The sequence below is a fragment of the Talpa occidentalis genome, unplaced genomic scaffold, assembly GCF_014898055.3.
Source record: "Talpa occidentalis isolate TD23 unplaced genomic scaffold, MPIMG_talOcc4v2.1 talOcc4.10, whole genome shotgun sequence".
Lineage (NCBI taxonomy): Eukaryota > Metazoa > Chordata > Mammalia > Eulipotyphla > Talpidae > Talpa > Talpa occidentalis.
In genome coordinates this window covers 57,515,878-57,538,132 of record NW_023600993.1, presented here as the reverse complement: position 1 = coordinate 57,538,132, position 22,255 = coordinate 57,515,878, and the positions used below count along the sequence as shown (strand labels likewise).

The following is a 22,255-nucleotide window of genomic DNA, read 5'->3' as shown; positions in this document are numbered from 1 at the left end:
GGCCTGTACTCCAGCTCTTGTATGTATAAATAAATAAATAAATCTTTATAAAAAATTAAATAAAAGGGACAGAGGAGACACCTCTCCTGACTAGCCAAGAATAGGCGAGAAGGGCTGTCAGTACCCAGAGGCAACTATGAACCACACTGCATGGGTGGTAGGGGAGCCCCTTGCACTGGTTGTTGCTAAAAAAGGGGACCCTGGACTCCCCTTCATACTCAACAGTCAGATCTTCTGTATGCCTGTTGGGCTAAATTCCATTATTAGGTTGGTTTTTATCTACACGCCAGGGGACCGTGAGCTGTGTCTTTTAACAGGCTGGGTAGTGAATGTTTTGGGCTGTGAAAATCATAGTTTCTCTGTAGGCAATAAAAATGAGTGACTGTTTCTGTTGCTTTACAAGATTTTCAACACAACCAGGTTCCTAGACCAGCTGCTGCACTAGATCTTCAGCTCCCGATTCCAGGGAGACTTTCTTTCTTAGTGGTCTCCCCAGCACACTTCCCATTCGATCCTGCTCGGTGTCACCCTGAAGTCACTGCATAAGGCTGTGGGGGAGCAGATGTTTTGCTACCTATCCCTTAAGAGAAGAAGAACAGATGGAGGGTCAGAGTAGATCAGTGAGGAAGGTTCTTAGCATCCTCCCTTCCAGATACACCCCCCTACAGTTGGTGACTCAAGCATGCAGTTTATTGGTAAATTGTATTTGAAAGCGTGAAGCAGGGAATTTGCCTGAGAGTTGCCAAGGCAATTGCTCCATCTTGGAGACACTGTAGTTGTGCTCCTGCCCTCACGTCTGCATTTCCAGTGCCAGCCGACTTGGCTAGCAGACAAGGGCGTACCAAGAGTTCTTAATGTTGGAGGCGGGGTCTGAGGTGTGTTTGATTGAGAGTCAGGTCTCCATTTATCCACCTTGGAAAGATAGTTCAAAAACCAGCAAAAGTCCCTCTCCTTTGGTACTGGGTGTTTCCGTGGCCAGGCTTGTTTGTGTTCGGGCTGGATGTGTTGCTGTAGGACTGTGGGCCAGACCCTGGCTGGGCCACACTCTGAGTGATAGACACCACAGGGAATGTGTCGCTTGTGGAAAAAACAGCATTTTGTTAGTATTACAATTCAAGAGACTTTACCTCCCACCCCCGTTTTGAACCCTTCTCATTTTTCTGTGAGCTGTTTCCCAAATGATGGTATTTATACAACCTCCTGCATAAGAAGTGAAGGTAAGAAGGTAGGAAGTGAAGGTAAGCTAGGAGCAAGGGACTCCAGATGCTCAGCACATAGCAGGGATCATTTACCTTATTTCTTCTTATTTAGTGCAGCTTTTTGATAACATTAAAATTATGGGGAAAGGACCAAAAGTATTCTCTCTTTAATATTCCCGTGATTTCCATTTGTCCTTGCCATTGCAAACTAGAAGCTGTAGCATACACTTTGTGTAATGATGGAATGGCAACAATGGTGTGGATTCACCAGGGTTTGTGTGGATTCAGTTTCCAAAGCTGATCTCCTGCGTCTCAGGGTGGGGACATGTTATCTGCAAGCACTTGCGCTAGAGGATACTCGCCAAGTTGCTACTGAGTGGGTCAATGACTGAGTAAACACATGGGATAAATTGGAGGACAATTGGACCCCAGAAGCACATGCAGTGACCACATTTGTGGGGAAGCCACACTGTGTCCTAAATGCCTCCACAGGCAGCTCTGTAGACTATTTTAAGACAGACCATTTCAAAATCAAACTCATCATAAGTGTGAATTAATTAGTTGGGTTTGTAGCTTGAGAAGCTTAGAGCCTCAATGCTGAGTCTCTTTAGAGCTTCCACAAAGTTAATACTGAGTACATAACTGGTAGGTGGCATCTGGTTTATTTACAAGAGGTGAATTCTCATTACTTTGTTTCTTACTCTTAAAATCATAGAGCCATTGGCCTGTGGACCTGTGCCAGCATCAGCTTATTTCCAGCAGAGGCACTGTGCTGGGGGTACTGGTTCTTTTTGTGCTTTATATCCTTAGAAAGCACTGGAATGCAGCTCGTTGAAGCCCTGATGCTGGTTTCTGCTGTTGTATTAAAGTGCTGTGAACTTGATGACCCTTTCACTGATTAAAAGACTTCTGAAAATTTTTTTTTTTTAATCTTTTTGTGACTATTTTATTTCACTTAGTATAGTGTCCTCAAGGTTCATACATACTATAATACATGCCAGGATTACCTTTCTTTCTTTTTTTTTTTTTTAAATAATAAATTTTATTTTTATATTCCCCCATACAACCGCACATGCCCCATTCTGACCCCAATCCCTCCCCTCCCGGCCTCCACCCCCAAAAAAGTGTCTCTGGTTCATAGTTTTTTGTTGATTTTGATTTTCACTTTCTTATAGTTATTCATTTTCCTGATCCCTTATTTAAGTTTTCTAGATTCCTGCTATGAGTGAGACCATCCGGTATTTTTCTTTTTCTTTTTGGCTTATTTTGCTGAGCATGATCCCTTCCAGCGCCATCCATGTTGCTGCAAATTGCATGTGTTTATCTTTTTTGAATGCTGAGTAATATTCCATGGTATATATGTACCACATCTTCTTGATCCAGTCATCTATTTTTGGGCATTTGGGCTGTTTCCAAAGCTTAGCTATAGTAAATAGTGCTGCTATAAACATAGGGGTGCAGGTGCTCTTTGGAATTGATGTTTCTGTGTCCTTTGGGTAAATACCTAGGAGTGGAATTGCTGGATCATATGGAAGCTCTATGTTTAGTAGGTCCAGAAATCTCCACACAGCTCTCCATAGTGGTTGGACCAGTTTGCATTCCCACCAACAGTGCAGGAGAGTTCCTTTTTCTCCACAACCTCGCCAACATTTGTTGTTGCTAGTTTTTTGAATATGTGCCATTCTCACTGGTGTAAGATGGTATCTCATGGTAGTTTTGATTTGCATTTCCCTGATTGCAAGTGATGTTGAACATTTTTTCATATGTCTGTTGGCCATTTGCATTTCTTCTTCAGAGAAGTTTCTTTTTAGCTCTTCTGCCCATTTTTTGACTGGGTTATTTTCTTTGTTGTTGTTGAGTCTCATCAACTCTTTGCAGATTTTTGTGATCAGTCCTTTATCATTAGTGTTGGGTGCAAAAATGTTCTCCCAGTTGGTGGGGTTTCTCTTTGTTTTTGTTATTGTCTCTTTTGCTGTGTAGAAGCTCTTTAATTTGATGTAGTCCCAGCTGTTTATCTTTTTTTTTTTTTATCTTAAATTTTATTTTTATATTCCCCCATACAATTGCAAACGCCCCATTCTGACCCCAATCCTTCCCCTCCCGCCCCCCGCCCCCCAAAAAGTGTCTCTGGTTCATAGTTTTTTGTTGATTTTGATTTTCACTTTCTTATATTCATTTTCCTGGTCCCTTATTTAAGTTTTCTAGATTCCTGCTATGAGTGAGACCATCCGGTATTTTTCTTTTTCTTTTTGGCTTATTTCGCTGAGCATGATCCCTTCCAGCGCCATCCATGTTGCTGCAAATTGCATGTGTTTATCTTTTTTGAATGCTGAGTAATATTCCATGGTATATATGTACCACATCTTCTTGATCCAGTCATCTACTTTTGGGCATTTGGGTTGTTTCCAAAGCTTAGCTATTGTAAACAGTGCTGCTATAAACATAGGGGTGCAGGTGCTCTTTGGAATTGATGTTTCTGTGTCCTTTGGGTAAATACCTAGGAGTGGAATTGCTGGATCATATGGAAGCTCTATGTTTAATAGGTCCAGAAATCTCCACACAGCTCTCCATAGTGGTTGGACCAGTTTGCACTCCCACCAACAGTGCAGGAGAGTTCCTTTTTCTCCACACCCTCGCCAACATTTGTTGTTGCTAGTTTTTTGAATATGTGCCATTCTCACTGGTGTGAGATGGTATCTCATGGTAGTTTTGATTTGCATTTCCCTGATTGAAAGTGATGTTGAACATTTTTCATATGTCTGTTGGCCATTTGCATTTCCTCTTCAGAGAAGTTTCTTTTTAGCTCTTCTGCCCATTTTTTGACTGGATTATTTTCTTTGTTGTTGCTGAGTCTCATCAGCTCTTTGCAGATTTTTGTGATCAGTCCTTTATCATTAGTGTTGGGTGCAAAAATGTTCTCCCAGTTGGTGGGGTTTCTCTTTGTTTTTGTTATTGTCTCTTTTGCTGTGCAGAAGCTCTTTAATTTGATGTAGTCCCAGCTGTTTATCTTTGCCTTCACTATCACTGCTTTGGGTGATGTGTCTGTAAAGATGTCTTTGATATGCAAATCACGTAGTGTTTCACCTATATTTCCTTCTATGTATTTTATGGTTTCAGGTCTTATGTCTAGTTCTTTAATCCATTTTGAGTTGATTTTTGTGTATGGTGTGAGGTAGTGGTCAAGCTTCATTCTTTTGCATGTAGCAACCCAGTTTTCCCAGCACCATTTATTGAACAAACTTTCTTTGCTCCAATGCATAGTCTTTGCTCCTTTGTCAAAGATTAGTTGACCATAAATCTGTGGGTTTATTTCTGGATTTTCTATTCGATTCCATTGGTCTGTATGTCTGTTCTTGTTCCAATACCATGCAGTTTTGATGATTATGGCTTTGTAGTATAGTTTGAAGTCTGGGAGTGTTATGCCTCCATTTCCTTCTTTTTTTTTCAGTAGAGCTTTGGCTATTCGGGGTTTTTGGTGATTCCATATGAATTTCATCAATAATTGTTCTATTTCTTTGAAGAATGACATTGAAATTTTGATTGGAATAGCATTGAATCTGTATATTGCTTTTGGTAGGATGGCCATTTTAACAATGTTTATTCTTCCAATCCATGAGCAGGGGATGTCTTTCCATTTCTTTGTGTCTTCTTCTATTTCTTTTAACAGTGTTTTATAATTTTCTTTGTATAGGTCCTTTACCTCTTTTGTTAGATTTATTCCCAAATATTTGATTTTTTTTTGTTTCGATAATAAAAGGGATGTTTTTTTTTAATTACTTCTTCAGATTTATTGCTTGTGTATAGGAAGGCTACTGACTCTTGCGTGTTGATTTTGTATCCTGCCATTTTACTGAATTGATTGATAAGTTGAATTAGTTTTTCTGTGGAGTTTTTGGGGTTCTCTATGTATATTATCATATCATCTGCAAATGCACTGGAATGCAGCTCGTTGAAGCCCTGATGCTGGTTTCTGCTGTTGTATTAAAGTGCTGTGAACTTGATGACCCTTTCACTGATTAAAAGACTTCTGAAAATTCTTATCAGCACGCTGGAATGAATGAATGACACTGATCATTATTCACCTCCTTTCTTCTGTGCTTTTCCTTTCTTACCAAGAAGGAGTCAAGAAAGTAGCACATACATTGTTGTGTCCCATCAATTTGAACTTAGCGAAGGAAGTGACAGTAATTGCTTTCTTAAGTTTTTCAGCTGACCTCTCTTGGGGTTTTGAGCAAAGGGAACCCATAAGAGGTCCCAGTGGGGGTTGTTTTATGAGATAAAGGGAAGAGGGACCACGGGTCTGGGCATGTAGACATTAGGATGGCCTGGTGTTCCTACAAAATAGAAATTCTTCAACATTATAGCATTATTTGACTTTTGATATTTCTATAATTTTTGGTGTAAGGCCTTTGGTGTGTGAAAGAATACTTGAACTTGAGGCAAGGACCATATACACGGAGCACACATCCAGATTCTCTTTCCAGCGGAAAGACACTGTGTTCCTTGGGGAGTGTGGCTGCAGTGGTGAGCAGGGCTCTTACACTCTGTACCAGGGTGACCCTCCTGCCTCAGCCTGAAGAATGAGGAACTCTTCCTTGAGGAGACTCTCAGCTCGACCTGGCCTGGCTGCCCGCTCTGTGTCACATTCCCATGGACACTGATAGTTATCTACTGGGGCGAATGGAGATCTTAGTCTACATTTAGAATCTCTTATCCTCTCTCCCTCACATCCCTCCTGGCAGTGACCCTGAAGCTGAGGTCAGACATTGTGCCATCACCTGCCAGGGCAGGGAGTGCTGGGCAATAGAGGTAACTGGCTAGCTTGGTCTCACCAAGCAAAGGGGCAAGGCCCGTGAGCCCCAGGACGTCATCTATGACCGTGAGTGTTCTGGAGGTGAAATAAGGAAGCCTCAATAAAGAGGTTTGAGGGCCTCCCTGGTGGTGCAAGGGGTTAAGACACAACCTATGAAGCTGTCTGCAGCTGCTGCAGCACAAGTTCAATCTCTGGACCTCTCCTGACTGGCCTGCTGCTCCCCTCAGGAGTGTATTTCAGTCAGTCTGCCTGTTCTGTTACCCACTCTGTCTCTGAATCCTCACACTCCCCACACCTCTGGCCTGTACCCCAGTTCTTGTATGCATGAATAAATAAATCTTAAAAAAAACAACAAAATAAAAAGATTCCTTTACAATGACTACTTTTGCAAAGGAAAGGAACATTTCACACTGGTTTTTATAGTCACATTGTCAGGGAGATTTAAGCTATGTCAGGGGTAATTCTCATGTTCAGGGGATTCTAGAGAAACTCAAAATGTATATGTCTGCTTTGGTAAGTGGTTATAAATAATGTAATGAACAACTGTGAATTTCAGACTGCCTTGGAACATGAATGAAGCATGTGTTTTGTTTTAGTCCTTTACCAAATGAAAGCTTGGTTTCTAAAACTTACTCCCTAATTGAAATGAAGAGTGGAAAGCAGCATCCCCAGGGAATTATTTTCCTCAAAAGAAAAGATAGCCGTGGGAAGATAATGGAACTGTTTGAAACAAAAGCTAAGTCTTGCAGCTGTGAGAACTCTGTTAACAGAGTAGGAGCTTTCTAATTTGACGAGACTGTTGGGATGTATTTTTTAAAAAAGATTCTTTGATTTATTCATACAGGAACTGAGGTACAGGTCAGAGGCGTAGGAGGGCAAGAGAATTCACCAGAGACAGAGCGGGGAGCAGAACAGGCAAATGGACCAAAGACACTGCTGAGGGGAGCAGCGGGCAAGACAGGAGACGTCTGCTGCTCCATGTGGGTTACTCCCTGGCCAGCCGGGAATTGAACCTGCGCTGCAGAGCCTCACAGCGCGGCGCCCAACCCGCTGTGCCACCGGGGAGGCCCTGTTGGGATGGATTTTAAGATAAATCTGATACCATGTGATTCATTCATTCATTTCCCTAGTATATACTATGTATACAAAGTTGAAATCAATTCATTCTACCATTTGCTGGATGAACTTATTGTGAAAACCATTTATTTGCTTTCGTTTTCTAAAAATTTCACCTGTGGTCTGATTTTCTTCTCTGTGGCACTGATGGCAGTCTCCAGATAGTCTCGTGCAAACCCAGTCTTGTTCAGTGCAACTGCTTACCTTCCTTGTCTCACACTCATGTGAGTGAGTCATCCGTTGGCCGCTGACTTGTTGATTATAGCTAATGCAGGTTCTCCTTGCCATGAGCAAGCTCATAAGACTTACGTGCATTGATTTCTTTAACACTTAGAATAATATTCTGCTTTCCAGTCACACTCAGGTGTGCTTCTGAGCCTGTTTAGACTGATGAGGGTATGAGAAGTTTTGGAAATTGCAGAATGAGGCTACCCCAGGTGTGAAAATTTGTGCTTCATGAAACTTGTGAAATTCAAAAGCTGGTATTTGTTTTACCATACAAGGGTCTTATTTTCTCCTCTTTATTAATTGATGTAATACTGGTTCATAATCTTATATGGGTTTTAGGTATACAGCTTTTTAGCACTGGTATGTACTACTTTGTGTTTGCCACGAGAGTTCTAGTTTCCACTGCATATAGTTGACCACTTTTACCAGATTTACCCCACCCCTCCTTGTCACTTCCCTTCTGGAGAACCATGATTTTATTCTTGCAGTCTGAGACCTTTGCTTTAGTTTTATTTAGTTCATTCATTTATTTTGTATTTCTTAGTACAACATTTGAGTGAAATCATGTAACATTTCTTTCTCTGACTAATTTCACTAAGCAGATACAACAACACAAGTAAAGTAAAATAGATGCCTAGGTCAGGATGGCATCCAGTGTAGCGTATCACCCTGAATGTCTTCAGGTTTGCCTATAGCCTGTAGGAAAGTACTGAAGACATTCAGGGTGATACGCTACACTGGATGCCATCCTGACTGCCTGGTGTCCATGTAACAGGATGTGGGCATGGGTAACAGGTCCCTAGCTGTGTGCACGACCCTGCTCCATCAAGGAGAGTCATGAATCATAGATTTTTAATCGTCATAGCTGTAGGGAGGAGTCATGGGTGCTGCCTCCACTCTGTCCATACACTTTTCAAAGATACACAGGATAATCTTTGTCTTTTGTCTCTCTTGGCAGTGGGATGGCAGGTGATGGGACTGGCATTAGGTTTTCTGTGAGACCATTCTGATATGAAACTTGATGGCAAGGTTTTGCAATATCACAAAATCAAGAACTTTGACTCAGAAGTTTGCTTGTATTGCATTTGATGAATAGTTAACTAAAAAATGACTTCCACTACCCAGAGTCAGGCAGTAAAATTGCTGGAAAATCACATATCATTAATAAAAATTACCCTGAAATATAAAACAATTGTAATATTTATCTATTAGGAAAACGTGAAGAAATAAGTTACCTTTTACATTAGCATTTTATGTCATGTTTACCTAAAAACATGAATCCATGTAAAACAGATTTCTAAGAAGGGAAGATGAGAATCACAGCAGCAGAAGACAAGCTAGGGAAGGTGCTGTGTTGCTGGAGGATGGCTGTTGCCCCCTCATAGTCCTGTGGAGGTAAAACAACAACACAATACCAAAAAAATGAGGTGGGTTCTGGATTGGCAGGAATTGTACTTGCCAGGATGCTCTAGCTAGGGTCTGGCTGCAGGACCCTCCACCTCTGCATGAAAATGTGAAATGGAAACTGACTTAATTTGATGTCTGTTCTGTGTGCTCATGGGCCCACAGATGGCCAGAGGGAAAAAGCCCTCTTCCCCAGAAGGGTCAGTGCAGCCCACCTGAGCCAGTGCCTGTGTGCCATGGAGTAAACATAGCAGACTAGGTCACTGCCTAGACATGGGCCTTGGAAGTCGGTGGTGGGGTAGCAGAGCTGCCCAGCGCTGGATGAGGGGACTGCAAGGGTGAGGATATGAGGCCTACCAACTAAGCATCCCTGATTCCTTTCCTTTGCTCATAATGAGGGAACCCCCCCCCACCACCCCCCGGAAATTTATTGTGTAACATTTAGGCAACTAGAAGCTGTTGGACAGTCCTGGTGTCTCCACACAATGGAAGTGAAGACATCTTGTCATCAAGATAGAAAACAGGACAGGGAGGGCGCGTGAAGCCATCTGGTGGCCAGGCCCAGTAACTGTGGCCTGACTGGCCTCCTGGGACCTCTGGGGTTGTCATCATCTGCTTCTGAAAGAAGGGAAGCAGTTGCCATGGTGTACACTGTGAATAGTACATAAGCTGAAGCATGTTCTTTTCTAACATTTTTCTAAAAGGTTGGACTATAAATTAGAATTTTAAAAGTCTCTTTAAATGTTTACCAGAAATGTCCAGCTTTTTAGTTTGCTTTGTATACTTATCCAGTGCTTGACAGAAATTGCACTTACTGTGCAGCTTTAACTAGGGGTACCACTGGTGCCTGGCTGCAGGAACCAGAGCACAGATGAGAGGTGTTTTTTTTTTTTTTTTAAGATTTATTTATTTATTTTATTTATACAAGCACTGGGTACAGTCAGAAGCGCGGGAGGGTGAGAGAACTCACCAGAGCCAGAGCGGGGAGCAGAACAGGCAGAAGGACGGAGCAGCGGGCGGCAGGAGAGGTCTGCGCGCCATGTGGGACCCTCCTCCAGTCGCCGGGGAGCAACCGGGGATCGAACCGGTGCTGCAGAGGCTGCGGGCAGCTTCACAACCCAGCGCTCAACCACTGCGCCACCTGGGAGGCCCTGAGAGGTGGTTTTTAATGTAGCAAGACTGAGCCTGCTTAGTGTTTTAGTCCCGGAGTGGGGTGGCCAATGGTCTCCTGGCCAGTGAATGGGGCAGTGGGCTGGGGTGTGGAGGACCTTGACTCAGTAAATGTTCCTTCCTGCTCTCCTCAGTTCTGTGCAGGCATCAGCAATCCCTGAGTCACAGCATGAAGGCAGGGACAGACACGTGGCACAGACTAGCCACCCCACCTTGACACCTCCCAAGTGCCTGACTCCAAAACAAAAAGCAAAGCCCCACAAAACCCAACCACTCAGCTGGATTGCACTCATACTATCAGGAGGGGCCAGTGGAGTCTCTGTTAGGCGGGATCATTGGCAACAGAGAAGAAAGACCTGAGAAACTCAGGGGTTCAGGTTGGGACTTTGTACTGTTTATAGTGGAAGAGTCACCAACCAGGTGTCATACCTGAAGGCTTTGTATAGGATAAGCGGGCAAGTTTCAGCCTTCATTAGGTTTCTACTAAGTGTATGAAGCATGTGTGTGGAGCAGAGTGAGGACTGAGTCACCGTGGAGGCTGCAGATGTGTGAGTCTATCATAGAGGGCACACTTAGGACACCACGGCGGGGTTCGTTTCCTGTCTTTCCTGACTAGGGGACCATGCCAGCCCTGGGACCTGACTCTGTCCAGCCCCGGGTTTGGTGGACAAAAGTGATGCTCTGTGCTTTGCATCAGACCCAGAGCCGGTGGTGTCCAGGTATAGGGTCTCACACCCAGGAGACTGCCCCCCATGTTTAATGTGTGAGGTTTGGAGACTTCCAGTGCCCTGTGGCTGTGCCTCTCCAGGGTGTGGGACAAACATTGGATGCTGAAACCCCGGGAGAAGCAGATTGTGTTTGTTTATTTCCCTCTGGGCCCCACGGGCTCAGCAGGAGAGGAGGGCTCCCTGTGAAGCTCCAAGCGGGCTGTCTTTGCAGGTACGTGCAATTTCTCAGTGGCCTCCTGTCAGGAACGGTGAAAATGAATGCCTCCCCACTGTTCCTGCATTTTGTCATCCTCCATGGCACCCCTAACTTCGACACTGGTGGAGGTGAGTGTCTTCCTTGTGGCTGTGTCTTGGGATTCCTGGCTGGTGCAGGCCCTTGCCCTTGAACAGACCTTCCCTTCTTACACTAGAGAGCCATGCCCCAGATCTGGTCCTCAGGCTCCACAGTCCCCAACAAGTGGTCTGTGGGACGTGGGCTGCCTTGCTTATGAGGGACAGGACAGATGACCAGTGATGGGTCCCCTCTGCTGCTGCCCTACTCCAGTGCTACTTCTCCAAAACGCAAAGGCAGCACCTGGGCTCCTTTTATCTGTTTGACAAACTCCTGCTCCTGAGCCGTGTTCTTACTGGCGACTCTGCTGTCTTCCAGTGTGTCGGCCCTTTCTGAAGCTCTACCAAGCCATGCAGCCCATGTACACGTCGGGGGTCTAGTAAGTGCCGCGGCTATCGTGGGGACTTTTCGAGAGCTGGAAAGTGGACATGCCCTGTGTCTCCGCCAGGAAAGGGAGGCAGTAGTGGAGCAGGGAATGCCTGCTAGCGGGTGCTTGGTGAGGGGCCATCACACTGGTGGCTCCATAGGAGGCATGAACTCTGGATCCTAGAAGAAGGGGAGATGCATGGGGAAGTGACCAGGTTCCTGGGGTTTGCCTTTCCACTCTGCCGCAGACAAAGGGCAAATACACACCCTCAGAATTAGAATTTCTGGGTTTATCTGATTTACTTTTTGTGTTTGGATAGCATTTTCTGAGCATTAATGGAAAATCAGTAATTTTTGAATTTTCAGTTGTAGGCTTGCCTATCTCAAAATGTATTTTGTCCACTAAATCATAACATTTCATGACGGTCTCTCTTCTGTTTGTCTCAAAGCAATGTTGGCCCAGAAAACCAAAACAGGATCTACATTGCCATAGAGCCGGCCCAGCTCCTCAAAGGGGACATCATGGTGAGTGTCATGGCCTTGTCTCCGTTTTACCTTTAATCCCAACACACACAGAGAAGCAATGTCATCTTAAAACAGTAACATCAAACCTTGCCACCACCCCCCTCACCCTCCAAAACAACAGCTGTAGGAAGAATGAAAAGGAGCCTGACTTAAGGTGGTTGGTTAATTTTGAGTAAAACTATTTTAGTGAAAGGGACAGGACAAATTATTAGAGCCACTTGGTATATGCACCCCTGAAATTAAAGTCCTAAGTCAGCCATGGTACTGCTGATGGCTGCCATTCCTTGACTCTAATGTGCAATTTTAACATGATTATTGGCTTCCAGGGTATAGGTGTAGACAAAAAAAATAATTATTTATCATTATTAGCCAAGGTGTGAATTACTACTAGCGTATGGCAGCTCTGTTAATGATCTAAATAGTGATTTTTCCATATAATTTTGCTTCTTGGATGGGTTGATTCTTGGAAGACATTAACGGTTATGTTTTTGCATCTTATCTATCTTGAAGATAGAAAAATTCATACATCTAAAATCATTTAAGAGAAATTTTTCTGAAATAAGGAAAACCTTTAAGCCTCATGTATGGCTTCCAGCACATGTAGGGCAGCTTTCCTGTGTTCTTTCCAAGCTTTGGGAAACACAATATGACAAGAAGGGATGATGGGTCAAGACTTGATCTTTTTGTTTTATTATAAATGGCTCATCCAGAGTTTGTAAGTTTCTCATTAATTTCCTTTAAAAATTTGGGTTTGAATACCACTTTCTGAGTGGCTGGCAAACTCTAACCTGCCCCCTCCTGAAATCTCACAAAACTCAAGTCTGTGATGTTCATGAAGATAGAGGCCCCAGCTCATTCATACCCTTGATGTCCCTGTACAAACTACCAGGGAGGCCTCTCCCCATCTAGGCCCTTGGGATGTGTGTGCTGGTGAGTGTGCATGTGTGAGCTGCAAGAGAGAGGGCCTGAAGCAGGCATGCTGGGGAATAAAAAGTAGCAAAGTTGGGGCCTCCCCGGTGGCGCACTGGTTGAGCGCTGGGTTGCAAAGCTGCCCGCAGCCTCTGCAGCACCGGTTCGATCCCCGGCTGCTCCCCGGCCACCGGAGGTGGGTCCCACATGGCTCGCAGACCTCTCCTGCCGCCCGCTGCTCCCCTCAGCAGTGTACTTCAGTCCTTCTGCCTGCTCTGCTCCCCACTCTGGCTCTGGTGAATTCTCTCACCCTCTCGCGTTTCTGACTGTACCCAGTGCTTGTATAAATAAATAAATCTTAAAAAAAAAAAAAAAAAACTTAAAAAAAAAAAGCAGCAAAGTTACTTCATTTTCAAGGTATCATGCTGAGCACTTAACAAACATCATGTTCTTCCTTCCTCACCATGAATTGGAGATGAAAGAGTTGGCAGTCCTGTTCTGTAGTGAAAAGCTGATGTAGGGTGGCGAACACATTTTCAGAGACCCATTTTTCTCAGCCATTCTGTGGCACTGCCTCCAGGAAGGACCCCATTGGGAAAGCTCAGGTGGAAGGGACACTTCCTGGGCCAGGGGGCTAGCCTGGAAAGGGCCTGAAAGACAGGAAGAGGAAGTGCCCCAGCAAGGCCCCAGAGGGCCATTGCATTGTTAAGACGTCCTTGAGAGGGTTAGTGTCCTAGAAGATTGAAGCCAGATGTGAGGCCTGGGATGCGTGTGGTTTGCTTTTGGAAAATGTGGTGCTGCTAACAAAGCTCTTCACCATGTCCTGAAAAATGCACTGGCAGTCCAGGCTTCCCAGAGACCGAGACCGACATCGCACAGCTGTCACTGCCCTTTGGTCCCAGGCCTCTTCTTCCACTTGAATAGGGTCTGAGAGGCCACGTATCTGAGCTGGAGGCCCCTTTGCTTAATGAAAACCATGTGCATGGGTAGCGGGGTTTTGATGGGCTGGGGGGCATTACAGGCCACACAGATGTGAGCAGATTGAGTGTGGCTTGGCCTGGGATGGCCACCTCCTCCTCTAGGAACCACCCCATACCCCCTGAAGCCCCACCCATGTGTCTCACCGCTGTCCCACCCTGTGGCAGACACTGGCTTGGGCATAGGGTCAGAGTAAACACTGCATGTGCTGGTGAACTGGAATGTGGTTTGAGCAGGCAATGTGGGATCAGTCAGAGGCAACTCGGGTGGGAGGTCTCAGTGTAGCCCTTCCTAACTGGGAGGTGGTCAGGAATGGGGTGGGGCGGTGGAGAGGAGCTGTGAGTGGGTGAAGGCAGTGCTTAAGACATGCTCAGACTTGGCCCCTGCATGCCGATGCCAGAGCAGCCCCTTGGCAGGCGGCAAGCTTGTTGGAGACACATGCCTCTCAGGCAGGAAGACACAGGCCTGTGTGTTTGGGGCTCTGCTACCTGCATTGTCCCTGGATGAAAGATTACACCTTCAGGGCACCAACAACCACATGAAAGTTGCTGTCACCTTGTGTAGGTGGCGTACAGTGATCTTCATTATGTTCATAAGTGGATTTGATCCGCTGACTACTCAGACAGTTCATTGGGGCATCCAGTGCTCCCTGTGGTTCTCTCTGTGGTAGAAAGGTTGACAGGCAATGATTTGTTCATTTTCAGAAAAAATTGGTCCTGACTCAGATGTGTAAGTCTGTATAGTGCTGAGCAGAGGTGTTTCCAAGCTCGAGCTATAGATGGAAGCGCCAGGCCCAGGCATTTTGGGGGTGCCTGCCAGATACCTCTGGAAAGTGAGTTGATGAGCAAGGGGAGGCAGACAGGGAAGGGCTGGGATTGAGGACAGAGGGGAGCAAGGCCTGGAGGCTGGCAATTGAGAGTACTGGGGTGTTGTGTGAACCCTCTTTATCATGCTGGGGAGCCCATGATGTCCTGAGCAGGGCCTTGAGACTCTGTGCACCATGCCTACAAACAGGGCCTTCAAAGGGGAGAGGAGACCCCATAGTCACAGGGGAACAGAAGAGTGGGCCTAAGAAGCAGTGAGGAGGGCCTCCCCAGTGGCGCAGCGGTTGAGCCCTGGGCTGCGAAGCTGCCCGCAGCCTCTGCAGCGCTGGTTCGAACCCCGGCCGCTGGGCGAGGGTCCCACATGGCGCGCAGACCTTTCCTGCCGTGCCCGCTGCTCCCCTCAGCAGTGTACTTCGTCAGTCTGCCTGTTCTGTTCCATGCTCTGGCTCTAGTGAATTCTCTCACCCTCCCGTGCTTCTGACTGTACCCAGTGCTTGTATTTAAAAAAAAAAAAAAAAAAAAAAGGCAGTGAGAAGAGTGACCCAGTACTGATGCTAGTGACTGCTGAGCAGCTGAGATGGGTGGTGAAAGGATGGCTAGCGGTAGGCTGTTAGGACCCACCCCAGAGTATTCGGGCTTTGCTTGGATGTGCCCTTTCCTTTATATGATGGGGAGATCCAGGTGCTAGAAGGTGAGGGCTCAGGTAAAACAGGAACCACTGTGGAAGTTCACTAGAAGCCTGAATCTATGAGTGTGGAGTTGTCTGGAAGGACCGTGAACTGGACCTGAGGGGAGAGCATTATTCTGGTGTGGGCCCCAAAGCACAGAGACTCCTTAGTGTTTATCTTCTTGGTGGTCTTACAACCTGGTTCTCTACCTGCCTGGTCCCCCAAGGCCTCTCTGTATGATCTCTGCTTGTGCCTCCTTCTGCTTTCTTTTTTTTTTTTTTTTTTAACTTTTGCATAGAACAACTGGGGTATAGGCCAGAGGTGTGAGGGGTTGAGAGTGGGGAACAGGTGATGTACTGGAATACACTGCTAAGAGAAGCAGCAGGCAAGAAGGGAGAGGTCTGCTGTGCCATATGTGGGTTAGCTCCCTGGCCGGGTTGCAAACTCAGGCAGTAGTGGTGATAGTGCTGAGACTTAGCCCCTAGGCCACTGGGGAGGTCCTCCTTCTGCTTTCTTGTCTGGATTTTAGATAAGGATGTTACATGTACAGCCTCAATCTGTCCCTTCTTTCTCTCCCTTTGACCTGGTCCCATTAGACCTTATCATGGTGATCTTCTCCATGGCATTGACCATCATGCATTCTTCCTAGGTCTTTTTTTTCCATTGGCTCCCTACTGAAGTCCCTTCCTTTTCTTATCCTTCTTCATAAACTTGCTGTTCACTCTGGTGCCATCTCTGTGCTGCTACCTTTGACCTGCCCTCACTCTCTCTCTGAGTCCAAGTTTATACTTTGTGTCACCTTGCCCTGCCCTCGGATCTCCTTCCTGCTGATTTTAGGGTGGTGCTGACCTCTTCCTCATCTCCACACAGGAAACTTTCCCACTTGGCATTTCCTCTGCTCCCCGTCCCACATCCTGCAGTCTTGTAGAGTCTCCTCCTGGATGTGTCCTGAGTCTCACCACCACATGCTCTTTCCCCCCTCCTCCAGGGTGACGTCTGTTGTCCCCCAAACTGTGCCTCATGCACTGTGACCCGAGGTGCACAGCTGAGCACTCTGCTCCTAGCTGCATCTTCCCTGCAGGTGAGGCATGGAGTCTGAGTTCCTCTATGGTGAACAGACCCTTGTTTCCCACCTGCCCCCTCAGTCATCTAGCCCAGACATTCTGTGATCCTGTCATCACCTGCACGTGTCCCAGTTCTCTTTTCTCTATGTTTTGCTGGCACCTGTTGCCCATGTCACTCCCATCCTGTGCTGCCATGATGGAAGCCGGCGGCCCTGTCCTCCCTTATGCCATATGCCTCATTAGCCTACCTTAGAGTGGAGAGCCTGGGGTTGAGGCAAGGTCAACTCCACTCCCCAGCAATCCGACCTACCCAAGTCTTCACTGGAAACTGCCTCTTGAGTCAGTGCCTGGGGTTGCTGGCCTCCTGGGCAAGTGGTGCCACTGTGATATGTGTTCTCCTCCATCCACATCATACCAGAAGTGAACATGGGAGGTGAGAGCTCTGGGGTTCAGCCACCCTGTTGCTGGGTCTCCAGGTGAGTGAGTATTTCCTGCTATGGAAGCCCCTGTGTGTGAATTTTTGCTTCCATTAGCAATTTGGGCAAATAGGATCTCCAGGATTTTTTCACAGGAGATGCTTACTTTGCTGAAACTCTCCCCTTCCTGCTCCTTTATACATTCCTAACACAGAGTATTTTTAGAATTGTATTATTACTTGATTTATACTTCCTGTATTACAATTAATTTTGTGCACTGTGCACATATTTTCTCAGATGGGAGGAAGAAGATAAGGGTTGTATCTGAGAAGGGGTATTTTTACATCACAGAGGGTAATTTTTCCTTGCATCATTTATAGAAATGATTACCTAAGAGGTTTGGTAGTTCAGTTATCTATCTCTAAGAAGCCTAAAAGTACTTGTAATTCTTTTTTTTTTTTTGAAGATTTATTTATTTATTTTATGTAAGAACCGGGGTACAGGCCAGATGCATGGGAGGGTGAGGGATTCACAAGAGACAGAGTGGGGAACAGAACAGGCAGACTGACGAAATACACTGCTGAGGGTTGCAGCGGGCGAGACAGGAGAGGTCTGCTATACCATGTGGGACCCTCACCGGCCGGCCGGGATCCAACTGGCACTGCAGAGGCTGCTGACAGCTTCATAGTGTGGCGCTCAACCGCCTGCACCACCAGGGGAAGCCCAGTACTTGTAATTCTTGCGTTCGTTTCCAAGTACTGCCATAAAGTCCCACAGACTTTCAACAGCAGAACTGTATTTCCTCACGACCCTGGAGGCTGGAAGTATGAGAGCCAGGTGCAGGCATGGATGATTTAACCTGAGACTTCTCTCAAGATCACCATCCTCTCCTATGTCCTCACATAGTTGTTCTTCTGTGTGTGTCTGTATCTAGTCTCCCTTTCTTAGAAGGACACTGGTCCTATTGGATTAGGGGCCATACCAGTGACTTCTTTTTACTTTACTGACTCTTAAAGCCCCTCCTAATCCAGCCACATTTTGAGATCCTGGGGCATTAGAAATCCAACCTATGAATTCTGGAAAGAAACAATTCCGTCCCAAACTTCTTTGTTCTATCTATTCTAGTAAAATTTCTATCTCTTCTGGTAAAATTAATAGTTGAATGAAGGGCCATTTGCCATATGACACATTTGCCTGGAATTTGTCTTCATTTTCATTCATCCATTCACTTGCCACAGCTCATGTCTCACGTAGGTAATGCCTCTTGCTGAGTTTGGAGCCCAGTTGTTGAGGGGGCAAGTAACTATCTTGTACAAGGAGAACTTTGGGTGTTCACATATGTGGAGAGAAAAGAGTTAAAGGTCTGCATAGAGGCGAATCCAGGATGTCAGGAAGAATGGTTCCCAGGCAGCGTGGACAGCAGTCCCGGCCTGCTCAAGGTGTCATGCGATGCTCAGATCAGTGTCCACTGTGTGCTACAATTCACAATACTTGGACTGTTGGTTCTCCCTGAAAGTGACCACAGGCATCAACACAGGCAGTTCCCCACTGTTGACAGAGCTCCTAAATAACGGCTGTGTTGTCCTCCCCTCTTGCTCAGGTTGGCTCTGGGTTTTGGAGTCTCCTTCAAAGCACAGAGAACCCCCCAGTGTCCTGCCCTTTATATTCTCCCTAACTCCTGATGAACCTCTGGTGGTACATGTGCTTTGTTTTGCCCTGTTTTTAATTCGGGGTGTTAAGACTTGATGTGCATTTCTGTCAATTCAGCGGGCATCCAGAAGGCTGCAGTAGGAAATAAGTTTCAGGGCCATTTCTGTGTGAAAGTTCAAACATGCAGGCATGTTCATTTCTTATCAAGAATTTCACAATGGTGGTGACTTGGAAGGAATTCTAAGGAGCAGAAAAGTCTTTTATAGGTTTACCATGGACAGGCTGCAAAGTTCCCAAGGGGGTCTCTCTCTGGTGTTTCTGAGCTCCCCTCCTTGGTCCATGTGGCTCCCTGCCCTTGGTTGGTCCTCATCCTTCCAGAATGTATCTCGTCCACTTTGATATTTCCCCTCCTTGGTTTGAAAGTGTCAGCCTTACAGATAATTTGCCTGCCTTTCCTTAAGGGATTCTGCGAGGAGACGTGTTAACAAAGATCAGTGGCTCAAGTCCATGAGAAATAAAGGCTGCATCAACTCTAATGGGCTGAGAAAAGTACTTGGGAAAGTAGAGTACTGTTTGTCATTCCTACAACTAACTAGGTGTGTGTGTGTGGGGGGGGGGTGTTGTTGGGGCTTGTGGGTGGCACTAACTAGGAGGCCAAGTCGACATCTACCTGTGGTCTGACTTTCCTGGACACGGCCAGCTGTCCCCACAGCCCTCCCACTGCATGCCAGACCCAGAAAACCTGTAGTGTGCTTTCACCAAAGATCAGATTCTTACATTGCCCCCTTTCCAAAGGGCAGGCCTCAGTGTTCAGTAAATATGCTGTTGTCATGTAGGAGGGCAGAGACTTCACAAGCTGCAGAGTCGTTATGTAACCTGCTAAGGAATTCGCGTGGGCAGCAGGCCCATCAGGAGGAGTCTGGCCAGGGTCCAGAGCCCTGATAAACTTGTAAATACTTCTCTGTCTGCATGCCTCATCCAGCTGCCTCTGTCTGCACAAACCCAGTGGCCACTTAACGTTTTGTCTTCATGGCCTCCCTCCTGGGATCCCACTTACGAACAGAGGGGATCCCTCCCCATGAAGCTGTCATAACAACTTGCACTATCATTTGTTATTTCTTCCTGAGAGCACATTGTACAGTCAGGAAAAATGAAATTGTCCTTAAATCCTTCCCTACACTGCATCTGTGGTGGGTAGTTTTTTACATATTTCCTTCCCTAAACTGCATCTGTGGTGGGTAGTTTTTTACATATTATCCCTGCCACGATGTTTTTCTGTGACTTTGTGTGTGTGTATCTTTCTCTCCGAAAATGTCACAAGTCTCCCAAACCTGGGGCTGAGTCTTAATCCAGTCTGTAGTTTTAGCACAGGGAGTTTAATTAGTTGTGTTTTCATTACACCAAATGCCTGGTGACTTTTCAGTGGTTTTGGTAATGAATATAATATTACAACCATCTAAAATTATTTTCATCTTCAAGTGAACTGGTGGTTAGTCTTGGTCCCAGATGATATTCTACTTATGAGGATTAGCTATCAAGCTTTTAAATGTGCGGTTGTGGGTCTTTCTCTGAGGATACAAATCCTTGAGCCCTGTCTAGACAGCCACTGGAGCCACCAGCAAAGCAGGTTGATAGGTGTGATTCTTTCCTCCTATAGGGATGCACTGAGGGGTCTGCATTTTTAGTTGTCAGTATTGATCACATGAGAGTCTAGATGACAAGCGGAGTTGAATCTGAATAGGGTCTTCCAGTGACAAGGTTTCATTCACATGGAGGGGAGCAGGGATGGTCTGACCTCTGACTTGGGGACATGTGTTCTGGGCTGTCTCTCAGACCTGTGCCCCTTGTCCAAAGTGCCTTTTCTCTTTGTCATGGGGAGTTTGAAATAAAAATATATTCATGTCACCTAAGCATAAGTCTCATATCAGTTGATTTTAAACATCAGACTGATGGATAACTTCTTTGATTCAGAATTTCTTCACATAGGAAAGCTCAGCTCTGTGCACGGCATTTACTCTGGGGAACACGAGATGAAGGTAATGCTAGGTTCCTGGTCACTAAGAATGTAGAATCCAACTGAGAGCTCCATCATGTTTTATGAGGCTATTAGTTGATAAGGTTGGGTGAAGATTTTTCAGAGAGAGAGAGTACATGCAGACTTCCCACTGTGATCATTATTCCCTCCAGGCAGCGGTTTTGAGTTCCAAGTCCTCAAGTCCTTTTCTCTAGAAGCTATAGCCTTTAACATTTATAATTTATAACTGCATATAAAAGTAACAGCATGTCTTTTGATGTATAGGTTGTCTTAATAGATAGTGCTAATCTAATCTTTGTAATAAAATTGTGAAGTTGATGTTTTTAATGCCCATTGTGCAGTCAGAGAAAGCCCAGTTTAGACTGAGTAATTCTTCCAAGACCTGAGAACTCCCCATGAGTTGTGCCATGCCCTCTGTATCCATGTGCTGCTGCTGTTTCTTTGGTGATAACTTGTGACACCGGGATGTCATCCAATGAAATACTGAATTTCATTACTTGCACATACTGCAAAGAGACACCAGCTCTATGAATTGACAATTTGAAAAAAACTGAAGGTAAAGGATTGGTATTCTAGAAGCTCTGTAGTGAGAGCTAGGTAAATAGAACTTAATTAGTGCCAGAGGGAAGACTACAATGTCAATAATTCTAATCTTTATGAAATTTTATCATTACTTTATGTCCCCCAAGGGCACTCGTATCAAGCAAAATGTGGGTTCATTAAGTGTTGAATGTGATACTGATTAGGTTGACTTCAGATTAGCTATATTGACTGGATATATTGAGTTGATCTGTGGAGGGCCCTGGGTTTCCATGGCAGGGCTTTGGGGCAGGTAGATCTCTGGAGATCGGAGCTACTGTGATGGTGGTAGCTGCCCCTGCCAGGAGACTCGAGGGGCTCTTCATGTCTTTAGGAGATGGTGAAGTCAGCTCCTGAGGGTCAGGAGGACTAGAGGCATGGCGATGACAGCTCTGATCAGTGGAAGAGAAGTTCAGAGTGAAACAACAAGAAGATATGTGAGGTGGTTTCTGATCTCAGCCAATATGCTTATCAGAATCCCAGGGAAATCCCTTGGGAGAGGGCCACAGCTCTCTGGCATGTGGGATAGCTCGCTCTTCTATTTTGAGCCTTGGACTGCCTGCATCCTGGTGATAGGAGGAACAGGGAGTTTTTCAACACTGGAGTCACACTTGGGTGCCAGCTTCATGGCAGGTGGGAGTGGGCCGTTTGGGGAAAATGATGCCCATCTCTTGCATCCCACTGTATGTGCAGCTGCTGTGATGAAGAAAGGGGTAAATGGGGCACCACTGTCTCCTGGGGAAGGTGGGGGTCTGGCCTGTGGGTCACTGGGTTAGGAGGCGCTGTCTGTCAGGAGCCAGTCAGGATGAGTCTTAGACTTAGAGCAGGGGAAAACAAAAAACAAAAAACAAAAATCCCTTTCTTTTTTTTATAAGGACTTAATTTTTCTTTAAAGATTTATTTATTTATATAAGAACCGGGGTACAGGCCAGATGTGCAGGAGGTGAGAGGATTCACCAGAGACAGAGCAGAGAACAGCGGACAGACTGATGGAACTACCCTGCTGAGGGGAGCAGCGGGTGAGACAGGAGAGGTCTGCCGCGTCATGTGGGTTTCTTGCCGCGTCATGTAGGTTTCTTGCCGGCTGGCCGGGATCAAACCCACACCGCAGAGGTTGTGGACAGCTTTACAGTGCTGTGCTCAACCGCCTGCGCCACCAGGGAGAACCCCAAAAAAACCCAAAAAACTCCCTTTCTTGACTTTCTAAGGAAGTGAGGCGGGATGTTGTGCATTCTGAGCTGCTGCAGGACTG

General features: G+C 45.8%; 1 protein-coding gene across 5 annotated transcripts in view; it reads left to right on the top strand.

The window, feature by feature from the left end:
* The window catches only part of TNS3 (tensin 3), a 263,893-nt gene that overhangs the window by 127,604 nt on the left and 114,034 nt on the right, over positions 1–22,255 (top strand). For all 5 annotated transcript variants that reach the window (XM_037493247.2, XM_054695702.1, XM_037493239.2 and 2 more), the window contains 3 exons: positions 10,870–10,982; positions 11,308–11,368; positions 11,805–11,880. In XM_037493247.2, the coding sequence (XP_037349144.1) occupies positions 10,870–10,982; positions 11,308–11,368; positions 11,805–11,880 (250 nt within the window). The remainder of the gene's footprint in view (positions 1–10,869; positions 10,983–11,307; positions 11,369–11,804; positions 11,881–22,255) is intronic.